The following is a 22981-nucleotide window of genomic DNA, read 5'->3' on the forward strand; positions in this document are numbered from 1 at the left end:
ACAGTCAGCTATTGGATGGAACACAGGGCCCCCAATGGAGGAGCTAGAAAAAGTACCCAAGGAGCTGAAGGGGGATGCAACCCTGTAGGTGGAACAACAATATGAACTAACCAGTACCCCCTGAGCTCGTGTCTCCAGCTGCATATGTATCAGAAGATGGCCTAATCAGCCATCATTAGGAAGAGAGGCCCCTTGGTCTTGCAAACTTTATATGACCCAGCACAGGGGAAGGACAGGGCCAAGAAGTGGGAGTGGGTGGGTAGGGGAGCAGGGGCAGGGGGAGGGTATGGGGACCTTTCAGAATAGCATTTGAAATGTAAATAAAGAAAATAATAAAAAGAAAGAAAAGAAAAAAAAAGAGGATGTAGTCTAATGATGACCTCATCCCCTTTCTCCTCTATCTTTTTTTTTTCTTCTATCTATGCTTAGGGAGTTGAAAAGGTAGAGAAAAGTAGAGGAAACAAGAACCTACAAAATAGCAAAAGAGTTACAGTTAGAGATTGCTTTGAGTTTTTCTTCATTTAAGATAACGTTAACTGTGGGTTTGCCATATATATTGTTTATTAAGTTGATGTATGTTCCTCCAGTACAACTATTTCTTGGACTTTATCATAAAAGTGTGTTGATTTTTGTAAATATTAAAATGATCATTTGATTTTTATCTTTAAGTTCATTTAAAAGATTTATTATATTTATTTACTTATGAACATTGAACCCCTTCATTTCTAGGATAAAGACAACTTGCCTATGAATGATCTGCTTTATATGTGCTTGTACTAGTTTTGCTAATATTTTCTTGATGTTTTTTGCATCTATGTTTATCAGGAATATCTCCAGTTTTAGCTTTCCGTTCATTTCCTCTCTTTTTTAATCTTTCCCTTAATTTCTAGTCTATTTTTTCTTTTGATTAATTTACATGAAATGTGCTCTTTTTTTCCCTTAAGTTAGGGAATATGGTCATTTGATTGAAGACCTAAAGATATATAGGCATTTAGCTGGGGAAAATTTCCTGTGCATGCCGTTTTAGCTATATTCTTCAAGTTTTTGTTTATATTTACCTTTAATTTGTTCAAAATGCTTCTACTTTCTTTTTTAATTTTTTCATTACCCACATGTTATTTTTAAAGTATTTATTTAACTTATGAATATTTACAGATTGATAAATATTCATTCTGTTTTAATATTGAAGTTAATGAAATTCTGGTCAAATAACTTTCTTTTATCTTCTTTAATTCTTTTAAACTTGCTGAACTTCACCTCATAGCTCAGGCTATCTTCTCTCATAGAAAATTTTCTGTGATCACCTGCAAAGAATGTGTTTCCTGATGTTGGGTGGATTGTCCAATAAGTGTCAGTTGGTGTGCTGGTATTGTTTCAGTGTTCTATGTTCTTACTGATTTTTCATCTACATGTTCCATCAATTTCTAAAATAGTGACAAGAGCCTATCCTATAATTTTATATTTACTTATCTCTTGCAGATTAATTTTCTTCTTTATGTCAAAGTTCATTTATTGGTACATAAATGTTTATAATTACTACATTCTCCTGGTGACTATGGTCTTTTATTATGTTGAAATGACCTACTTTATCCCTGATAAAATATTTTAATCATGAATGTATGTTTTCCATACTTCCATTTGAACATAAATTATGTTTTATATTTAAGTAGGATTAGTATAGGCAATTTACTGACTTTCAAAAGTCTAATCTGACAATCTCTGCTTACTAAATGGAGTGTTTAGACCATTTATATTTATTGTGATTGTTGATTGAGTTTAGGTTTATATAATTGCTATTATATTTGTTTAATCTGTTCTTTTTTCTGCTTAATTACCTTTGCCAAATTTTAGTGTCTATTTTTATTAGTCTGTTGTGTTTCATTTCTTGCCTTATTTGTAGTAACTCTACTATTTTATGTTGACACTTTCAACATTTACAGTATTCATCCTAACTAATTGTATTCACATAATCCTATAAGTATACTTTTGTTTTTACTTTTATATGCATTGTAGTCCCGCAGTGCATTGCTGTTCTGCCTGTTTTAAATAGTTTGCTATCTTTAAATAATGTTTAAGGAATATTTGCCTCTTTCTTTTTCTTTTTTCTTTTTAATGTGAATCAAAATTGCTAGGTGGTATCACTTACCTTCTGCTAGCATTTCTTGAACTGTAAATCTAGACTTTATATTCTTCTTGTTTTATATCTAGAAAGTTTTTTTTCTTTTTCCTTGACTTTTTCTTTCAGTAGATAGATAGATAGATAGATAGATAGATAGATAGATAGATAGATAGACAGACAGACAGACAGACAGACAGACAGACAGACAGACAGACAGACAGACAGANAGATAGATAGATAGATAGATAGATAGATAGATAGATAGATAGATAGATAGTGTAGGTGGATGTGTTGGTTGCTTTTCTTATTGCTATAGCAAAGTAATTGACATAAACAACGTCAGGGAGGAAAGGATTGCTTGGGCTCACAGTCCATCATGGAAGTTGGGGGTGGGGAGCCTGAGGCACCTGGTCACATTATTCCTGCAGTCAGAATGCAGAGAGAGATGAATGCTGGTGCTCGCACCCTTTCTCTCTTATACTGTATAGGAGTTTCTAACCCCAAAAATGGAGCTGACCATAGTTAGAATGGGTCTTTCCTCTTAGACATCCCCAAAGGTTTGTTTCCATGGTGCATCAAAAACCTTTCAATTTGACAATGAAGGTTATCAATAGAGGGACTGGAGGACACCAGGAGAACAAGCCCTCTGACTCAATTAAGCAAGGCACATATGCACTCACAGAGACTGAAGCAACAAGCACAGGGCCTGCATGGGTTTGCACCGGGTCTTCTGCATATATATTATAGTTATTAGCCTAGTATTTTTATGGGGCTCTTGATTATGAAAACTAATGGTTCTCTGACACTTGTGCCTGCTCTTGGGACACTTTTTTTCCTGTTTAGTTCTAAAGTCCAACTTCAATATGATAGTTTTTGTTTCATCTTGTTATATTTTATTTTGTCATGTTTGGTTGCTGTCTCTTTGGAAGCCTGTTCTTTTCTAATGAGAGAAAGAAAAGGAGAGGGGATCAGAAGGGAAGGCAGGTGGTGAGGGGTAGAGGGAAGGTGAACTATAGTCAAGGTAGAATGTATGAGAAAATAAAAGGTGAAAGAAAGAAAAGAAAAATTATTCCAAAATAAAATAAAAAAAAAACTGAGGGAGACCAATAACTGTATATCTCTCAGATTTTAACTAATGGAAGAGTTTGTAATCAAGAGATTTGATAAAAGTTCAGTGAAAACTATTATGTCATCTCCACTTTGCTTTGTCTTAGAAGTATTTACAGAAAGCCATGGCATGTTAAATGGCAAAAACAAAAGAAAAAATGCTAACCAATTCTTCGTCTAAAACCATATTCAACAATCTGATTATGGTACAATAAAATGACCGAAAGATCTAATAAAGGAAGGGATAAAACAGCCACGTGGAAATCGTGTATCTTTGCATGGAAAGTATTCTGGATAAATTAGTCCAGAGGGCAATGTAAAAGGTCAATTACAAAATGTTTACATTTCTGTAAACAGTAGCAGAAGCACAGCACTAACGCTACAGGCTGCGTCAGAAGCTGCGTCAACAGCCCCAAGGCGTCAGTGAAAGTTTCTCTGTCGAAAGAATAGCAGGTTTGATCGTTACAAACTCCTTGTAAGTTCCTCAGGATGTATCTAGAGCTGTGATTTCTGGATGAAGAGTGTATGAGGAGGGTGAATCTTCTTCTTAGTGTCTTATACGTCTTTCCAGGTAGCTGTTTCAACTTATGTGTCTGTTACCTTAAGGAATTTTCCACTTCTATAAAACCCATGTAACTAGATAGTTTCTGGTGCAATTTAAAGAAAATATATTTTGTAGTTTAAATAAAATCTCTTTACCCTGACCCCCAAAAGAATGATATTGGTGGCGTTCTCAGTGTGTTTTCATCTCTTAGGTTACTGTCTTCTGCCTCCCATTGATTTTTGACAATAATTTGCCACCTTCACCGTTGCTTTCTGTGTAGCGTATCTGTTTTCTCTGGCTGCCTTAAGGTTATCCTTTTGTCATTGAATTTTTTAATAGATGGAACATGATACGTATTTATAAGGTTTTCTTGATATTCCTAGCAGTTGGGAGTTAATGAAAATCTTAGGCCTGGTGCTTTATAGTTCTTGTTATTTGAGACACTTTCGGTATCTTTTTTTTCCTTCAGCTTTCCCTCCTTACGATTGCGCTAGTTACATGTCAAATGACTTTGCAAGCTTCATTGCTACTCTATGGCGTCTCCTTTTCCTTGGTTTTTAAATGTGTTGTTTATTGAACACGGATGTCACTGTTTGTTCAAGTCTACCAGTCAGTGTCCTGCAAAGCCAGTTTATACTTTCAGCTGGGCTCCTATTGATAGTGTGGCTCATTGAGTCTATGGGCTTTAGTTAGAATGGCTGTATACACACACACACACACACACACACATACAAGCATGCACACACATACTTCTTTCCCTACATCAGCATTTCTGAGTCAATACATCATAAATCTTACCTTGTAGAACACAGTATTCCCTCATTCTTGGGCTTGGTTGTGTAAGATCCTTTTCTGAGATCTTGCACTTTTCGCTTTGTTCGTCCCAGCTATATTGAGCATAAGATTTTTCCCTGACTGAGTCATGACACCTCTTAGACTGTGAATCTCATGTGTCTTGCATGGCTTGCTTGGCAGCAGACTATTGGGTGTGGTGATGGATGAGTTTAGCAAGTAGGTAAGATTGTGGAGTGAGTTTTATTGTTCCTACATTTAGATTTCATTGGAGGCCACAAAAAGTTGCCAGCTTCTCCTGATGAGACATAGAAAGAATGTTCCCAGGACCCATCCTGTTTGGGTCAGCCCTAGAGCGTGTAAGTAACATCTAAAATTAGCTGTTAGAAGTAACAGCCTTGTGCTACCTCCTCGTTCTTGTCCCTGTTAATATTGGCCATGCCCGTTTTGATAGATAATCCGGTTCCAGCTTGCTTTACTCGGGTGTTGTCGATTAGCTGGTCTCCCTGGGCTTACTACTGGCTATATAAATGGAGCAATTGTCTGTCTCTTGGCTGGGTGGACAGGAGACCACAGCACAAGGCTGATTGCACAGCGCCTCACTGAGTCCTGCTTACTGTCCTACCTGAGGGACCCCCAAGGCTAACAGAAGGGTAAGCATCTGCGTGGGAACACCATCCAATACTAAGTCTCTAAGTGATGGGCCTATTGCTGTGCTGAACAAAACAAGCCATGTGACCAGCCTGGCTTCAGCAGTTGGGGAAGTGAGTCTGTGAGCATGTAGGTGTGTAGGTGCCTATGTGTGAGTGTTGTCATGAAGACAACCTTGAACATTGTTCCTCAGGCGCTCTCCATTATGTCTTTTTGAGATGGGTTCTCTCAATGACTTAGAGTTTGCCATGTTGACTGCGCTGTCTGGTCAGTGAGTCCCAGAGATTTGCCTTTTTCTTCTTTCTGAGTTCTGGGGTTTCAAGAGCATGCCCCCATGCCTGGCTTTTTTTTTTTTAAATATAGGTCCTGGGGGTTTAACTAAGGTTCTTACTTGCAAGGACATAACTTCACCAAGTGAGCTATCTCTCCAAGGACTACTGTGAGAGGAAGCCCTAACCCTAACCCTGTACCATTGAGGTCTGTTTCTAGAAGATACTGTGCATCCATTCAAACTTACTGTGCAATAAACCAACAAGACTGAGCTCTGCCTGGTGCTGGAGGCATCGCTTGGCTCAGCAGTGGCAGGCTCGCTGGCAGACTCAGGCTGCCTTGAATGCTTCTCAACTGTTCTCAAAACTGAAGCTAACGCTCATCTCTCCTGTTTGTCTCGGCTTTGTCTGTAGAAACACTTCCAATTTCATGTTTAGTCTGTCTGCAGATTCTTAGATCAAGATGGTGCCAACTCATCATCAAAGGGGAAGACTGCTCATGAGAACCCTCCCATCCACACTTTAGATCACATCATCTCTGTTTTCATTCACTCAGCCCAGGGCGTTGGTTGGTTCTGTTAGGACCTAAGACACAGCCCGAACTGGATTGGACTGGTTGCCTCAGTTTATTGGGTAGACCGCTTTTCTACAGGAAAGCAGACCAGTCTTCGAAAAAGGTGACTGTTCCCATGGCATGGAGCAAAAGGACCTGCTCACTTCCAAATCTAAGAAAATCATTCTCTCTATCAAGTATATAATTTCAGTTCTTTCTAGAACCAGTTCTTTACTACTAGCATTAGCATAATGGAAATATTGCTAAATTCCTATGAGGAAAAACAATGTCCTTCAAGTTTCTTTCTCCTCTCAAACAAAACCAAATGCTGAAGGTCAAATATCAGGAAGAGAATAGAGAAAATACTGCTTATTGCTAGTTACCATATAGGAGATATCTAGGTCCCTGGCAATAGTGCAAACTTTCAGAAGGAATGCACCAGGATTCTTAAACGAGGCTGAGGTTCAGGGAAATGCCATTGTTGTCAGGCAAACAGCAACTTAAGTGACATCAGCGTATGAAGAAGGGAGCACTTATCTCAGGTCAGAGGATGCATGTGAAGACCAGGGCCTGAGTCATCTGATGCTGCCCTGTGTCCCTGGAAGGAATGGAGAGATCACGTGGATTCTGAAGCAAAGAGAAGGCAAATTGTGTACCACTTTATAGCACAGATTGCTTTTAGATATGGTTTTTCTTAAATATTTAGGGTGTGTGTGTGTGTGTGTGTGTGTGTGTGTGAGAGAGAGAGAGAGAGAGAGAGAGAGAGAGAGAGAGAGAGAGAGAGAGAGAGAGAGAGAGAGAGAGAGAATGAATATGTGTCCTGGGTGATAACCTCCTTTCACCAGTCCACATCTCATTTGTGTTCCAAACTCATGTTCACACCTGGCTGCTGTGGATATGGAAATGGATTTTGACATTTCATGAGACAATGCTCTTCTTTGTTCTTATTCAAAACAACAACAATAATAATAGACTCATTTATAAAGTTCCCGGAAAAAGTCCTTTAGAGGTGGTGATTTAGATATGCATTAGCTTAAGAGAATTAAAACCTTGGCCCCATTTTATACGTTATTATAATACATTATTATTATTATTATTATTATATATTATATAATATATATTATAATATATATTATATATATTATTATAATATAATTATACAATTAATGATATTTCTTTCAGATTTATATCCTTACTATTTTCAACTTAACTGCATTATGTCAGAAAGGGAGATCACATGACATGCATTCTGGCCCTCCATTCATTCATGACTATAATGGTACAGTTCCAGGTTTTAAATGACCTTTGTGAAAAAAAATATGTTTTCTCTAATGGGGGGGCATCAGATTGCTGGATTATATAAATTTATTACTTATAGTAATATCCTTAATGTCTATCAATCATGGAGGAAATTAAAGGTATCTTTTTCCTCTTGTGCATTAGGTTTACCTACATATAACGTTTTAAAAATTGCAAAAATAACAGCAGCTCAGTGAATATAGAATCCATACAGCATAGCATGGACTTTTTGGGGTGAAACTCAATAAATTCTGTCTGTTCCTATGTGAGGACGCCTTAGTGCCTCCCCCGTGTGCCTGGAGGACAAACCTTGGTTAGAAGGCTAGTGAACTGTATCCCTCCATTTCCCCCACCGCGCTGGGTAACTCACATTCACGAGTGAGGGTGGCTTGGATCTCTTGGCAGAGTATGTGACTTGGAGTCCCATCTTTCCGCAGCACTAAGCGGCTCCATGTCCACGACCGTGCAAGCACATTATCTCTGAAGTCACATATGCCTCTGTTCACGCTGCATCCTTGGGTTAAGAGACTGCATCTCAGGCGTGCAGGTTCGGTGGACAAGTGAAAGCAGAAGTTGCTCACAGTGTGTTTTATTTCCGAGAGACCCAGCTGCCTCCGCAGCTCTCCCCTTTTAAATCTTTCCTTTAGTTACCTAGTCTTCTCACGCCCCACCCATTCTCTTTCTTAACATTTTCTGTGACCCCCCCCCCTCCATAGCAGTGGCACCCCACTGTGGCCTCCACTTAGCTGAGCAGGGTCCAGATTGTACATGAACTCTGGCCAAGAGTGAGAGCGGGCCGTCAGCATGCAGAGTATCCTTGGATGATTCTTCACACTGCAGAAAATCTCCTTAATTGGATTTGTTGGTGGGGGTGTTTTCTTTTTTTTTTTTTTAGGCCCCTGTCATGTCTTTTCTGTGTATCTATGAACACCATCTTTCAAGAGGACACCATTATTTCAGGATAGTATTTGGTAAAATGTATAAACAGAATAGTTTTAGGCTGAAAGTCGATTCTAGATAATCAAAGTCTTAACATAAACAAATTTTAAATATAACAGTATCTATCTATTGTATAAACATATGTCTATACATGCTGTGTCTTTTCCTGGATTTCTATTTATAGTGGTTCCCATGACTGTGACTGATAATCAGCCAAGAGTGTTGCTTGGTGTTTTATATACACTGCCCTTTCCAGTCCTACCAGCAGGTGGAGCTGTTTGCTTATCACTATTTACACATAGGCTTCTGAAGTAGAAAGTCTTGAGACGCCTAGTGATGTAAGCCCTACATGGGTGCTGGACCCTCTATCCAGACCAAGCTGGGGATAGAGTCCTGCTTCCCTGCTTTTCACTGTCTGGATCGTGTGTGTGTGTGTGTGTGTGTGTGTGTGTGTGTGTGTGTGTATGTCTGCATGCGCTCTCGCATGGTATCCACTTGTGTATGTAGTATGCATGTGTATACATTCATTCATGTTTTTCTACATGTATGTTGGGGAAGTACATACATATATGTGCATGCATGTTGGTGGAAGCCCAAGCTGATGTTGAGAATCATCCTTTGTGGCTCTTTCTACCTTCACTCATGGAGGTAGGGTCTCTGAAACAAACCCAGAGCTTGCAGCTATGACTAGACGACCTTCGGGGTCGTTCCTGTCTCTACTTTCCTAGACTGGAATTTACAGGTAGGCTCTCGTACCATAGCTCATCATTTACACAGGTTGTAGGCATCTGAGCTCTCTCTGGCCTCTTGTTCACAGGGCAAGAGATTTAACCACCGAGCCATCTCCCCAGGCCCCCGCTCCATGCTGGCATCCACAGGCAGGCCACTAAAACATGACTGGCTGTGTTTTCAGGTCATCGCCAAGTGGCCTTCTCACATCCTCGTTCAGGCAGCACCAAGAGTCACTGGCAGCAGAGAGAGAGAGGAGGCGGCAAGAGAGAGAAGAAAGACTGCAGAGGATAGAACGGGAAGAGAGGAACAAATTCAAGTAAGGATTTTATGATTATTTCAACCGTGATTTGAAACTTAAGGCACTTGACCTACAGCATCCTAAGTGGTCCAGGAAACAACTTGTTTGCTCCCAATTCAGTCTGTTTCTTTGAAGAGGGGTAAGATTCACGTGCAGCATGCTGTTTGGAAGTATACTGGCTTCCTGTAGCCATGTGGCAGGAAGCTTAGACAGCGAAATGCAATTAGGAAGCCGTGCATCCTTGGTTTACCATTAGTTAAAGTGGCCTTACCCAGGACACAGAGCCCAGTTGCCTCAATGTAATTTGCCATTTCTCTCTGAACGTCCTTATGTTTATTTATAGCCTATTGGATGTCAGAAAGAAAATCTGTTTTCCAACCTTCTGGTTTATTCTTTGTTCCCTGTATCAACCACATAGTCGTTTTACGTGTGTATTATATATGTATCTGCGATAAACTTTATCTTATATATTGCTTTTTCCTGTACCAGTTTCTCCTGGCCCGCTGTCCCTGCTCTCCTACTCTCTATGCCTCCATGGGTGTTTCCCACGACATCGCCTGTTGAAGGTTCTATGTCCTAGCATCTCTGTCTCCACTGAGCCTAGTGTCCCTCTGTGTCCCCCTTTGCCAGTTCTCCTGTTCTCTCTCTATCCTCCAGGCCCTGTTCCTTCCTGTCCCCTCCCTAGATCCCACCTGCCCTACTTTGCAGGATGCACAACCCCCAGTCTTTCCTTACACAGTTCTTCCCTGTCCTTCTTTCCATCTCTGCTTTCCCATCCCCGACTTTTCCATTTTTCCACACATTTCCATCTCCCCACCCTTCCTCACTATCCCTCCCACAGGACCACTGTTTTCCCCTTTAATGTTTCTCCCCATCTCTGCTTCCCACTTCCTCAGCTTAGTTTCTTTGGCAAATCCTCCCACTGACACTCAGTTACATCATCAGAGGTCATAAGGCCCAAGCAGTGAGAACTTACAGATCCGGTAACTTCTGGCTTTCCCAGAGGCCGGGAAGAGCATGTGTCATTGTAGAAATGACCCAGATATGAGCAGCATTGTGAAGCTGCTTTGGTGGCCACTTAGGCGTGCAGGCACCCGACGTCTCTGAGTGGAGTGCTAAGCCTAGCTTTGCCAAAGGGGGATGAAGAGGTGTCATGAAGTAAACCAACATCGTTTCTTGCCACACTAGTGTGGAATACCTTGAGCTGTCAGAATCCTACCAAGTGCTGCATGGGCATAACAGCCTGTCCGCAACCTTCCTGACACACTTCCAGAAGTTGTGTAGAAATCCAATTGTTAAAACCTCTGGAACAAGTTAAATGCTTCCTGATTTATGGGATCTCTGAGAAATCTCATATTTTACCACCAATTAGCAGCTGGGAATTTGCCTCATAATATGAGGAAAATTCAGAGATGAAGTTATACATCCAACGTCTCATTGAAAAATCACTTCAAGTAGGGTATGCTTCTTTGCCTCAAGAGAAAACAAGACCTCCAGCACCAGAGAGAGCTAGGGTGTGGGGCTATAAGTGCTTTCTGTGAAAGCACGAAAACCAGCTTTAACCCTTAGAACCTGTGTGGCAAGTCTGTCTGTGGTGGCACGCACTTGTAATCCCATTACAAGTTGTGGTTGTACAGTGCAGCCAGGGAGGCAGAGACGGGAGGATCCCTGTGAGGAGGCTCACTGGCCAGCCATCCTGGCCTTCTCAGGTGGGTTTTGGGCCTGAGTCATTCTGTCTCGAAAAGGCTGGGCCCTGGATGGGATGGGGCTGGAGAGACTGCTCGGTGTGTAAGAGTACTTGCTACATCATGTGAGTACTTGATTTCAGATCCCAACACTCATGTAAAAAAGCTAAGTATGGAAGCACGCAGGCTTGTAACCCTGCATGGTGGGAGGAGGGGCCCAGGGGAAGACAGACGATGGGGAAGATGAGGTTTGCTAGGAACCTGCCTGCCCCAGGTTCAACAAGTTAAAGGAATAAGTTGGAGAGTGCTGAAACAGGCACTCAACATCTTCTACTGCCCACTGTGTATACAGACGTGCATATACCCACGAAGCCAAACAATGTGAATTTTGTCATACACACACACACACAAATCAAACAGGTACATAGTGACTTATGAGGAACAACCTTGGGTATACACACACACACACACACAGCATACAGACAGAGACACACACAGAGAAAGACAAGGAACACAAGAACAAGGAGTCCTGATCCTCCATCCGTCTTTGATTTGGACGGGTGAGCTCCTAGCATGAATAGCAAGCTCAGCTTTGAGAACCCCCACCCAGGGTCCAGAATGGCTGCTGGGCAGTGTGCACAAGGCCTGATGTGGCACAGTAGAAACAGTTGAGAACTGGAGCTGATGCTGGAGCCAACATCAGCCGGTGCATCGGAGCCCACAGGTGAACCCGATCTTGCTTGATTATCTGCAAAAACTTATCAGGCAGACTTTAAAGTAGCCATTGTGGATGTGTTCCAAGAGTAAAAGCGGACTCATCTCTCTTACAAATTATTCTTGGAAATCATTGATCTGTATGATAAACTATATTAGAATTTGTTCTCCACATATTACAGTGGAATGTTAAAGCTTTTTACTAGTAGGACTGGAAAAAAAAAAGAGTAAAAGAAACTATGCCTAAAACAACTGGACAAGCCATTGTGAAGACATAAAGAAAAGCCAAGTACATATAGGTGAAACGGGAAAATAACGAATCCACTGGATGATTCCAGCAGCAGAATAGAGAGACGTGGCCAGTGAGCCCGTTGGAAACAAAGTGTGAGAAAAGGCGGCCTTGGAAGACCCCCTGATCCCTGGCATGTGTGTCAATGGAGCACAGTGACATAGAAGACAGGCTGGGAATGTGCCGTGATATTAGAATCACGTAATACTCATGTTTACATGCACATAGACCGGGAGCCGATTCCAGCATCCTGTCTTCAGAGACGCTTTATCACCAACCACCATCTGCTATGGTGTCCATTGCCTGTCACCTGTCATTTAAGAGCACACAGAGAGCTAGGCAAAGTGACCCCTTGTCCACAAAGAGTACTAATACTCACGGGGCAGACTGACCAGGGGACAGCTAGTTATAGCAACTACTGCTTCTTATTTGAGAAAGTGAATGCAAAGAGAGTTAAATTGGGGGACATGGAAGCTGAGTGCCAGTCACTACCCTCCCTCCCCTGGGGGTGGGGACTGGGTGTGAGGTTTACTCGGGCAGCCCACCTCTCAGTCTTGCCGAGTAAATTGTTCACATGCCTCATGCTTATTGCACAACATCAAGAAGTTCTCCTCGGGCCTCAGATATTTGTGCGTGCGGTGTTAAGTTTCCTGTGTTTCTAGTCTGGAAGGCATTGATGCTCGGATGCCTATGCACAGCACATCTGTGCACATCTGTGTCCTTGCTGTGTTCACCCCCGTCTATATCCCCTTTAGTCTTCCTGGTGTTACCTCACTATGTCCAGTTATTAGTGTACCCTCAACCCAGTGTAGACAGCCATGATGTCCAGACTCTCCAGGAAGAATCTACTGAAAGACAAAAGACCAGCTAGTCTTAAACTTAGATTCCAGTTGGAACCTTGCCAGCAGGACCAGAAAATGGAACCATTAAAGTTGAACAGTGTTGAACATATCATGGGTGTGAGTGAAAGAGAACGCATAAAGTAAGGCCTTCCAGTGGTCCTGGTGTAGAAACAGTGACGGGTGCTGTTTCTGAGTGAGACCAATGTTTCCCTGTCTCTCTGACTTCCTTCCCATTTTATTAAAGAAAAAAAATCCACTGCATTTAACATGTCTGAAATACACCCTTTAAATGTTTAGATTTCAACTATGACAGGTTTGCCTTTTCTAAGGCCATAGCGGGGCTTTGTGGCATCCTTTTAGTAATTAGTTTGTAATGAATGAGCACTAACACTATTGTTTTCTTTTTGTTTGTTTTGTGCTTTTCCTCCAGCCGGGAATATCTCGACAAAAGGGAGGAGCAAAGGCCAGCGAGAGGAGAAAGGTCTGTATCTGTTTTCTTCTCTTGGTAATGGTGTCACGTGACTTCGCACTGTTAACCAAACTGTGCAGAATTCCTTGCACCTACTTGGCATTGCATGGCTGGCATTTGCAAACAACTGTCTCCTTACTTTATATTCCAAGAAAACTGGATTTATGATAGATATGACAGTAGATAGAAATCAGGGATGGAAAGAGGCAAGATCTACGCTACAGAACCCTTCTCCAAATGAGCACGTTATCATCTCCATCTGGACATACACTAGGTCTGGTCACATGTCCTAGTGATGCAGATGTGCTTGCTGTGGATGATTATGTCATTGCTTGACACTTAATCGTGGCAGGCACTAACTGCTCCGGGACTGTCATTCCATTAGTAATCCATATCCGACTCAAACATTGCAATGCCTCCACTACCCACATTTGAAACACCTTGTACCAGCACTCCTGAACCTGGACTAGGTGTCCCTCCTATGCACTGCCCTAGGTCACCGGATCCATAGTCAGTCGTCAGTCGAATTGAGCACACATGCCATGCCAGATACTGTCCCCGGTGTGCACAAGACCCTTGAGTTTTATAGTTGGTCACTTCCTTCCCTCCTGAAATGTTCTCATAGCCTACATCTTACCATTCCCAAGGAGCCCTGCAGTGATCGGCACACACAGTGGGCACATTTGACTAAGGTATAGAATAAAAGGAATGAAGATAGTTCTTGCCAAGTCTGATGGACCATTGGACTGTGTTTGACTCCTGGGACACATATCATGGAAAGAGAGAACACTGTCCCCTACATGCATGCCATTTAACACCCACACACAGAGAGAAGGGGGGGGGGATAGTTTTTAAAAAGAAAATGGCCTAACAAGCTGACAGCTTCACCGTTAATCTCTTTTTAAAATTTTGTTGTTTTGTGTGTATGGGTGTTTCGCCTTCATGTATATTTGTGTACCATATGCATGTCTGGTGTCCTTGGAGTCTGGAAGAAGATGTCAGATTCCCTGAGACTGATGTTGCAGACTGTTGTGAGCAGCCTTGTAGGGACTGAAAAATAGAACCGTGGTTTTCTAGAAGAACAACCAGTGCTCTTTACTCCCGAATCATCTCTCCAGCCTTCATCCATTAATTTAACTCCATTGCAAACTGTACAGTTCATATATTCAGTTTGTGTTGGTTTGAGGTCCACAGAGGACACAAGGAAATCAACAGACAAAAGTTTTTGCCCCTTTTCCTCTACAACCTGCAGTTACTGACTCTGACACCAGATGGCGATATAGTATGGGGAGAGGGATAGGCTCAGTTTATGACTTTTGTACTGGAGCCTGGAGGGAGCCTAACCATTTCTGGCCAATATGATGTGGAATTGTGCTAATGTTTTAGACACCATCAGCTAAATAGATCAAGACAGTCTGAGTCAGGCAACAGTGGAGACTGTCTGTGCTCAATTAAAAAATTAGATGCTTAAGTCAGTCTCATGAATAAAACATTGGTTTATTTCCAACATTCTATTAGATTATTGTCATCCTAATAACCAGCAGTGGCCAGTAAATTCAGAGAGAGAGGTGCTGGCGAGAAACAAGAAACTTCTCGTCCTCCGATAAGTGACAGTCCCGGGCAGTGAGAAGGCCTGTACTCTTACTGAGGTGCTGTTGGGGTTTTGCCCGGGGTTAAGGAATTTCAAATTTTGTGTTTCATTTTCTCTCCAGATTCTGTATTTTTTGAGCTTCTGTCAATTGACTATCAGGTTATGTCTGCACAGGCAAGGTTCAGTGGCTCCTGTAGGGAATGTCTGTCGGGTGCCTTATGAAGGTCAGAGCTGTTTCCAGAGACACAGCTCTCGGCCCATCCCCGGCTAGTCTTTTTGTGCATGCAGGCTTTTGCCTGTCCCTGGCATACACATGTTGAGGAGGCTGTCACTCCCCTTCCCTCACTCATGCTCTGTCCTTCCTGTCCTTCCTCTCCTCTTCCAGGGCAGAGTGCCCCTCGACCCAGCAGGTGGTCCCTTCCGCGGGTGCAAGGCCTGGTAGACCCCTGCTTAGCCTTTCCCCCATTCACATCCTACCACTCAGCTGACCTGGGGACCAGCAAACAGAGCCAGACAGATCCCAGTCTGGACCAGCTGTTTTTCTCGGTTCGGGTTTACTAGTCTGAGCAAACAAGGGGCCACAGGAAAAAAGTAGAAGGGAAGACGGGATGCATGAGAAAATTGGAAACTGCATGATGGTGGTTCAGCAGCCACGGGGAGGATGCTGAGGTCTCCTGGGAGGTCCCGGAGATGTCAGGGGACTTGGATTCAGTGTGAGAGAGACCTGGGTAGGAGGACGGGAGGAACAGTCACTGGTGAGTAAGGCTGGCTCATTCAGCTCATACAGGGTGTGTAGGGCTCAATAGACACAGAGCTGAAACTCTAGATCTGTCCTGGGTACCCTATGGGTGTCAGGGTTCATTCCAAATGTTTATTTACTCCTCCACACCCCCACCACATACACTGTGAGCTGCATAAGAATGGGGTATTGTTCTTGTTTATTATTAATTCCCTTTGCCTGCCACAGTCCTTAAGGCGTGATGGACACTCTATGTTCAATAAACAAACGAAAAGATGAATAAGCAAAAAAGCTGAAGGGCTTAGCAAAGGGAAATGTGGAGGCTCCAGGGCGAAGCAGAGGTGCAAAGTCAATCCTTGGGCCTATGCTCCACAGACATTGCTTAGTGCTTTGTGTGATAATCTCGGCACGGTCTTAGGATTGGTGTTGCTTCGCAAGGCATCAGGGACATGTGGCAGTCGCCTTATGAGTTAGTGATTCCCCATTTCAGCTAGTGACTGGATATGTTTGGGCCCCTAAGTGCATGGCTTTAAGAGTCACTGCCCAGGATGTCATAAGTTTCTGTGTGTCAGGAGGGTGGCCAAGCTGTGACATTCGTGTGTACCAGCCCACTCTCCTCTCCCCCCTCACTGCAGACAAACACCACTGCTGTTTTTCCAAGACAATTATGATTCTAAACGCCATGGGCATCTGCCCCTGTTAAGTTAAAGATTGCCTGAGGTGGGACTGGAAAGATGGCTCAGTGATTTAAAGCACTTGTTGCTTACACAGAGGCCCCAGGCTTGGTTCCCAGCATCCACATGATGACTCCCAACCATCTCCAACTCCAGCTCTAGGGGATCTGACTTCTTTCTCTCTTCTGACCACAGCAGCCCTCTGCCCCCCCCCCACACACACACACACCTCAGATACCAGGAACACACGCAGTTCATGTATATACATATAGCCAAACACCCATACACATAAAATAAACCTTAAAAAGTTAAAGAGTATATATGTAGAAAGAAAAAGAATGTGTAAGTGTATAAAATATACCTATGTTTGGCTATTTGGGGTATTAAAGCACACAGTTCAGTAATATGAGGTGTATTCATGTAGTTGTACTACCAGAAGTCTCATTGTATAAACTGAAACTGTACCCCGCTGATCAACAGTTCTCTCCCCAGCTCTGTCCTTTTGTTTTCCTGTAAATAACCCCACTCCTTGGAACAATTCTTTTTTTTTTTTTTTTTTTTTTTTTTAGTTTTTTGAGACAGGGTTTTTGAGACAGGGTTTCTCTGTACAGCCCTGGCTATCCTGGAACTCACTTTGCAGACCAGGCTGGCCTCGAACTCAGAAATCCGCCTGCCTCTGCCTCCCGAGTGCTGGGATTAAAGGCATGCGCCACCATGTCCGGCCCTTGGAACAATTCTATTGAAGTCTCTTTGCTCCTCCTCTGGGCCATAGACCTTTGGTGGTGGCCTTTGTGAAACCTGCATGCACACAGGAAGTCTTTGTGACTGACAGTCTCTTGGTAGAGAAACTGATATGAATCCACCAGCTGGCAGCCCCTGACTGCCAACCTGACTGCCCACAGAGTGTGGCGTGGAAGACCAAGACTAGGGCTGGACCATATAAAATGAAAGGCCGGAATGTGTTGGTAGGATTATGTGTGGGGCAAGGAAGGAGTGGCTATCCAAGGAGCTGCTACCACCATCACTGTTGTTGTTGTTGTTGTTGATGATGACGATGATGATGATGATGATGATGATGATGATGATGATGATGACGATGATAATGATGATGTTGTTATTTAAGGTAGGTTGACCTCCTGGCTGGAAACGAAACTTTCATGTACATCCTATTGCTGGTAAACTTATAATGTACTTGACCATTTTGACCATTTAAATGATCTATCTCACTGACTGGTGAGATGGGGTACATGCAACCCTAGGCTTCCTTCCTGCAGATGGGTGGGCCTCTGCAGGTGGGAGGGCTTCTGGCAGCTTTCTTCCTGCATGCCTTGCCTGCTTCCCATCAGCAGACACAGGCAAGGCAGGCAGCCGAGGGAAAGAACAAAGGACGGGGCTCTCCCTGATCTCCCAAATCGTATTATCTGCTTGTTGAAAACAGACGTACCCATGTGAAGAGCTGACAGAATATGCCAGGCAGTAAATGTAAAATGCCATCGGAGCTGAATGGCCTACATATCCGACATGAGTTCAGAGGCAGGGCTGACATTGCTTGCAGCTGTGCTGGTCCAAGCCGGTCGCACAGAGGAAGAAATACATGCTGGCATTGTCTGAGGGGCAGCCTGCCTTCATGTGTGTGTTGGGGGAAAGTGTGGAAGAAGGTTGAAGGTGACAGAGGAGGCCACACACTCGTAAAGGGTGAGACAAGAAGTGCCTGCTTCTTTGTGTGCACTTGTGGGCAGTTCAGAGGTCAACCTCTAATGATGTTGTGTGTGTGTGTGTGTGTGTGTGTGTGTGTGTGTGTGTGTGTGTGTGCTGTGTGTGTGCTGTTCACCTTGTTTTTGAGACAGTGTCTCTGACTGCCCTGAACTGCCCCACTATGCCAAGCTGACCTCAGGGGTCTGCTCCTCTCGGATTTCCCAGCACCGAGATTACAAGACCGTGGCACCACATCTGGCTCTTCTATGTGGATCCCGGGGGGGGGGGGGGTCAGACTCAGCTCTTGGTCCTTGCCAGGCATGCACTTGACCAACTGAGCTGCCCCAGGCACAGTTACATGCTGCTGAAATATTAAGTTACTTGAAAGACTTTATGCCCTCTGCGTTTGTCATCCTGGTGAATGAGGAGTGGCTGGGTGGGGCTCCTGGTGGCTGGCAGAGGTGTGGTTTGTGAGGAAGCATTAAGTCTCAGAGGATGGACACAGAGAATGATGGGCTTTGCATAAGCTGCTGCACAGCCTGGGAAGACAGGAGACCTGCCGCAGCTTAACTCACGTATTATTTCTGTGTGTCTACACAGAAGAAGCACATATTTCAAAGTTATTTTGGTCTGATCTATAAAGTGCACTATGAGGAAGATGATTGGTAGCTGGTCTTAATAAACAGTTAGTGGGTTTCTGCCTGCCTGCAATGCAAAACAGATGTATCTTTGTTCTTTTAAACTGACTTTGATGAATAAACTGTATGTGACGTCAGGTCCAAGCTATTGGATGTCTGAGTCCTGCTCAGAAATATTTTAGAATATAAAAAAAAGTTTCCATGGGCTATGCTGAGAGAACAAAGTGAATTCCAGCGGCATTGCTGTGAGCGTTGAAGCAGGTTCAGGAATTCCGTCCGAGAGGGGCTCCAGTCCAAGCAGCCCCCTTTTGGTATTTGGGGGTACTGTTTCTCTCTGCCACACCAAGGAACCCTCCCACTTCACAGCTGTGTACTCCACAGGGGTTCAGTTCTCAGCTGTCCCTGCCAGAGGCTTTTGCAAGTCATTATTTGCTAGTTTATTATTGTTGTTATTTGTAGAGATGCATCCTAAAGGGGGCACGAGGATTCTGCAGCAGTGAGCCGGGAGATCTGGTTTTGTGTGATGCTGACATTTGTCCTCACTTGCTTATGAGTGATGCAGGGCTTTTAATTGCTAGCATCTTGGCTTTGCCTGTGCTCCTGGCAGACTGAGCCTCCAGTCAGCCCTGTGCTCTCTGCTCCATGCATCAGGAAACCAGCTCACTCTGCAGGTGTTCCATCCATAAACAAGCGCCAGCCACGGGCTCCTCTTTCTTTTTACGGAAACCCTTTGGAATTTAACTTTCAGATACAAATACTTGGAGCAGTTGGCAGCCGAGACGCAGGAAAAGGAGCCTAGGAGCCCGAGCGTGAGCCGGGGTAGAGCTGACCTCTCCCTGGACCTGAGCTTGCCAGCAGCCCCTGCTTCACCTTCCCCATCAAGCCAGAGTCCCTCCTCTGCTGACTCACAAGAGGCTCTCCCTGTGCCTTCATCCCCACCCACTCTGCAGTGCCCCCAAGGTGAGTGCTGGGTGAGCAGCGGGGAAAGCTGAGCATCACCATCCAACAGGCTTCCTCGGAGCTCAGCCAGTGTGCAAGCTGACATGAGACATCAGGACTGGTAAGTTTCTGGGGTAACTGCAGCCTGTGCAGTCGCTGACACAGCAGAGGTCTTCAGAGCCACTTGGATGAAAGTAAAACTGATTTATCAAAGTCACCCTCATGTGGTCGTTGAAACATGAGAATATACAAAATTAGACTGATATTGACACTCATGAATACCAAGTATTTAGTACTTCATGATTTGGATATATGTGGCTCTGTCCAATAAGGTGAATCTTTGGAATCTTCTTAGCCTAAATATTGACTCACTTTAAATTGATGGGAATAAAATAATTGGAAGCAAAGAAACAAACTTAAAATATAGTGACAATAGATGAACAATTTTAAAAAATGTTTTCATATAGTCTCTGTGTGTGTGTACATGTGCACATGTGTGCATACTGTATGTCCACAAGCTTGTGTAAAGATAAGCAGATTCTCCGTGGAAAATTTTATTTTGTTTTGTTTTGTTTTAGGTTTTTTTTTAGGGTGGGGTGGGGGTGGGATTGGGGGTGAGGGGAATGAAGCAGAGCAAGCCCCAGCAATGTTGTTCACTGGAACCTCCATCTGCCTTCCTGATGCTCCATGCAGTGCTTACTGGAGGCCTTTTTCTTCCATGGTACTACAGAGCGTGACTCCCAGCACAAGCACTTGCACAATCCGCTCCTAGCGCTGTCGCCAGCTTTGCTGGGTTTCACTGAGTGCTATGGCTTGCAGCCTGATGCAGGCAGCCAGATGAAGGCGGCTGAGATACTAAGCTTTCAACTCTGGGAGGGTTGGCTAACCATCACCCGCAACATCCTCCAGGCAAGGCAGGACTGGGTGCAATGGAAAGATTATCTATCCAACCATGGGCGGGCTGGCTCTCCTAGCCTCAGGGTCCACTGGGCAGGAGCAGGCTGCCCCCTCCTACCTTTACATTATAGTCTAGCTACTCCTGGTTTCTGACTCCATGGAGGATTATTCCAAGCAGAATGGCCCAGTCACAGAAGAGTAATTTCAGTCTGAAAACACCAAGACTGAGTATGAGAAGACAGGTCAGACCCCCTGAGCTCCCAGAGACCGGACCACCAACCAAAGTGTGCACATGGAGGAACCCATGGCTCTGGTGCATATGTGGTAGAGGATGGCCTTGTTGGGAAGAGAGGCCCTTGGGCATGAGGGAGTTTGATACCCCAGTGTAGGGGAATGCCAGGTCGGGAAGGCAGGAGTGGGTGGGGTGGAGGGGAGCACCCTCATAGAAGCAGGGGGAGGGGTGATGGGATAGGGGGCTCCAGAGGGGAGACCTGGAACTGGAAAGACATAACATTTGAAATGTAATTAAAGAAAATATCCAATAAAAGAAAAACATCAACACACACACTCACACAAAGAAGACAGGTCATTCTGTGACAACTCCAAGCTTTCCAAACACCGCCTTAAGGTCATTGTTTTATCTGTATTTGGTATTTCTACAGGCAATATAAAAACTTGCCTCTGGCAAAGTTGTGGTTCAGTGCTTAATCTGGGGACTTTAAACTCTAATGTATACTTCCAGCTGTTTAGAAAATGATACTGTAAACTATGAAATATAGAATAGTCCCAAACAGGAGATTGGTGGTATGTGTAAATATTGTTTACCCTCAGATTTTTAAATACTCAGTGCTTTCAGCAGAAGACAATTCCTCAAGGATTATGTCCAACTAGAGTTGAATCTGAGACCATCCTATCTAGGAAAAAACTGTTTTAAGCCCCCAGAAGAGCACAGGAAGTAAAACACATACATATACCCCTATCAGTTATATTCACACACATATATGTGTGTCTATCTATCTATCTATCTATCTATCTATCTATCTATCTATCTATCTATCTATCTATCCACATATATGTGTGTGTATACACATAAATATATATGTACATATGTTATATATATATGTTATATATGTACATATGTTTTATATATATACATATATATGTTGCTATATTAGTGATATATATTAATCAATATGAACTTTTTCCAGTAAGCTTCCAGAGTGAATGTCATTTTCCTATTTAGTGGGGAAGTAGAAACGTTTGACTGAAATCACGCTGGTGAGGTTTGGATGTGAAACGCGAAGCAGGGATGAATTTATACACTTGTGCATAAATAAAGTATCATGTGCTGTTGTTGGCATTCCTGTGGGGGGATCAGTGGGTCTTTCAGGATGTAGGTGGGTGTGTCTCCTTCTTTCATTAATTGTAATCTGAACCAGTGGAACCACAGTACATTCTGACTTTCTCATCCTCCTGTGTTTCAGATTGGAAATGAGGGTTTAGGGAGATAGCTCAGTCAGTAAAGTGTTTGCTGTGCAAACACAGTGTTCCTGAGTTTGGATCCTCCATGTGCATGAAAAAGTCAGATGTGACGGTTACACCTAGGCCTCCGGCACTGGGAGAGGCAGGGACAGATGAGTTCTGGGAGCCTGCCTGCCAGCCACATGATGAGCTCTGTGTTCAGTGGATGATCCTTCTTTAAAAATTAAGATGGAAAAGTCATCAAGGAAGACACCCAACATTGACCCTCATGCACACATTTACACACAAACACACAAACTTGGACACATGATTATACACAAATTAGGGATGATAACAGTCTAAAGAGAATTCCATAAGAGAAAAATGTTTATGAGAACTGCTGGGTGTTCCTGCTGCTTTGGGGACTCTATGACAGACTTCCAAAGTTGAAGTGACAATGATTTAACCTCCCCCACACCACCACCACCCGTTCTATTAATGTCCTTTGAAATACTCTGCAGCCCTTCTATTATTAGTCTCTTCTTACTACCAGGTCCCATTTTCAAATTTCCAAAATAACCTTTTGCCTATCCCCAATATTTATAATCCAACATTTGGAATTATATATATATATATATATATATATATATATATATATATATATATATATGAGGGGAGGTGGTATCATCTATAGTTTCCTGGGGATCAAATGCAAGGGAAGATTCCTGCTGGCTGTTGCTGACAGGGCTGGGAGAAGAGTCCGTGGGAAGAGCTGCATCCCAGCATCACAGTGGCCCATGCTTTGTATTGTTCTAGTTTATGCCATACCTTCTGTTTGCTGATCCTCTCTCCAATGTTTACCCAAAGTCAGCATTTCAGAATCATATTGATAGGAAAGGGGAAAACTAATATTTGTTACTAAACTATGGCTCGAGATGATAGGTCACTTTGTGGCTACTTTTACTACCTTTGATTTTAGCTGTTGGAATCAGGGTCTCATGTACCATAGGTAGATCTCAGGCTTCTCTACATAGCAAAGAATGCC

The 22981-nt window shown here is 43.3% G+C and overlaps 1 protein-coding gene across 4 annotated transcripts in view; it reads left to right on the forward strand.

Moving 5' to 3' along the window:
- The window catches only part of Fhod3 (formin homology 2 domain containing 3), a 421297-nt gene that overhangs the window by 339881 nt on the left and 58435 nt on the right, over positions 1-22981 (forward strand). For all 4 annotated transcript variants that reach the window (XM_021214495.2, XM_021214497.2, XM_029547105.1 and 1 more), the window contains 3 exons: positions 9187-9321; positions 13264-13314; positions 19388-19599. In XM_021214495.2, coding sequence (XP_021070154.1) covers positions 9187-9321; positions 13264-13314; positions 19388-19599 — 398 coding nt within the window. The remainder of the gene's footprint in view (positions 1-9186; positions 9322-13263; positions 13315-19387; positions 19600-22981) is intronic.

Source organism: Mus pahari, chromosome 15 (genome assembly GCF_900095145.1).
Source record: "Mus pahari chromosome 15, PAHARI_EIJ_v1.1, whole genome shotgun sequence".
Lineage (NCBI taxonomy): Eukaryota > Metazoa > Chordata > Mammalia > Rodentia > Muridae > Mus > Mus pahari.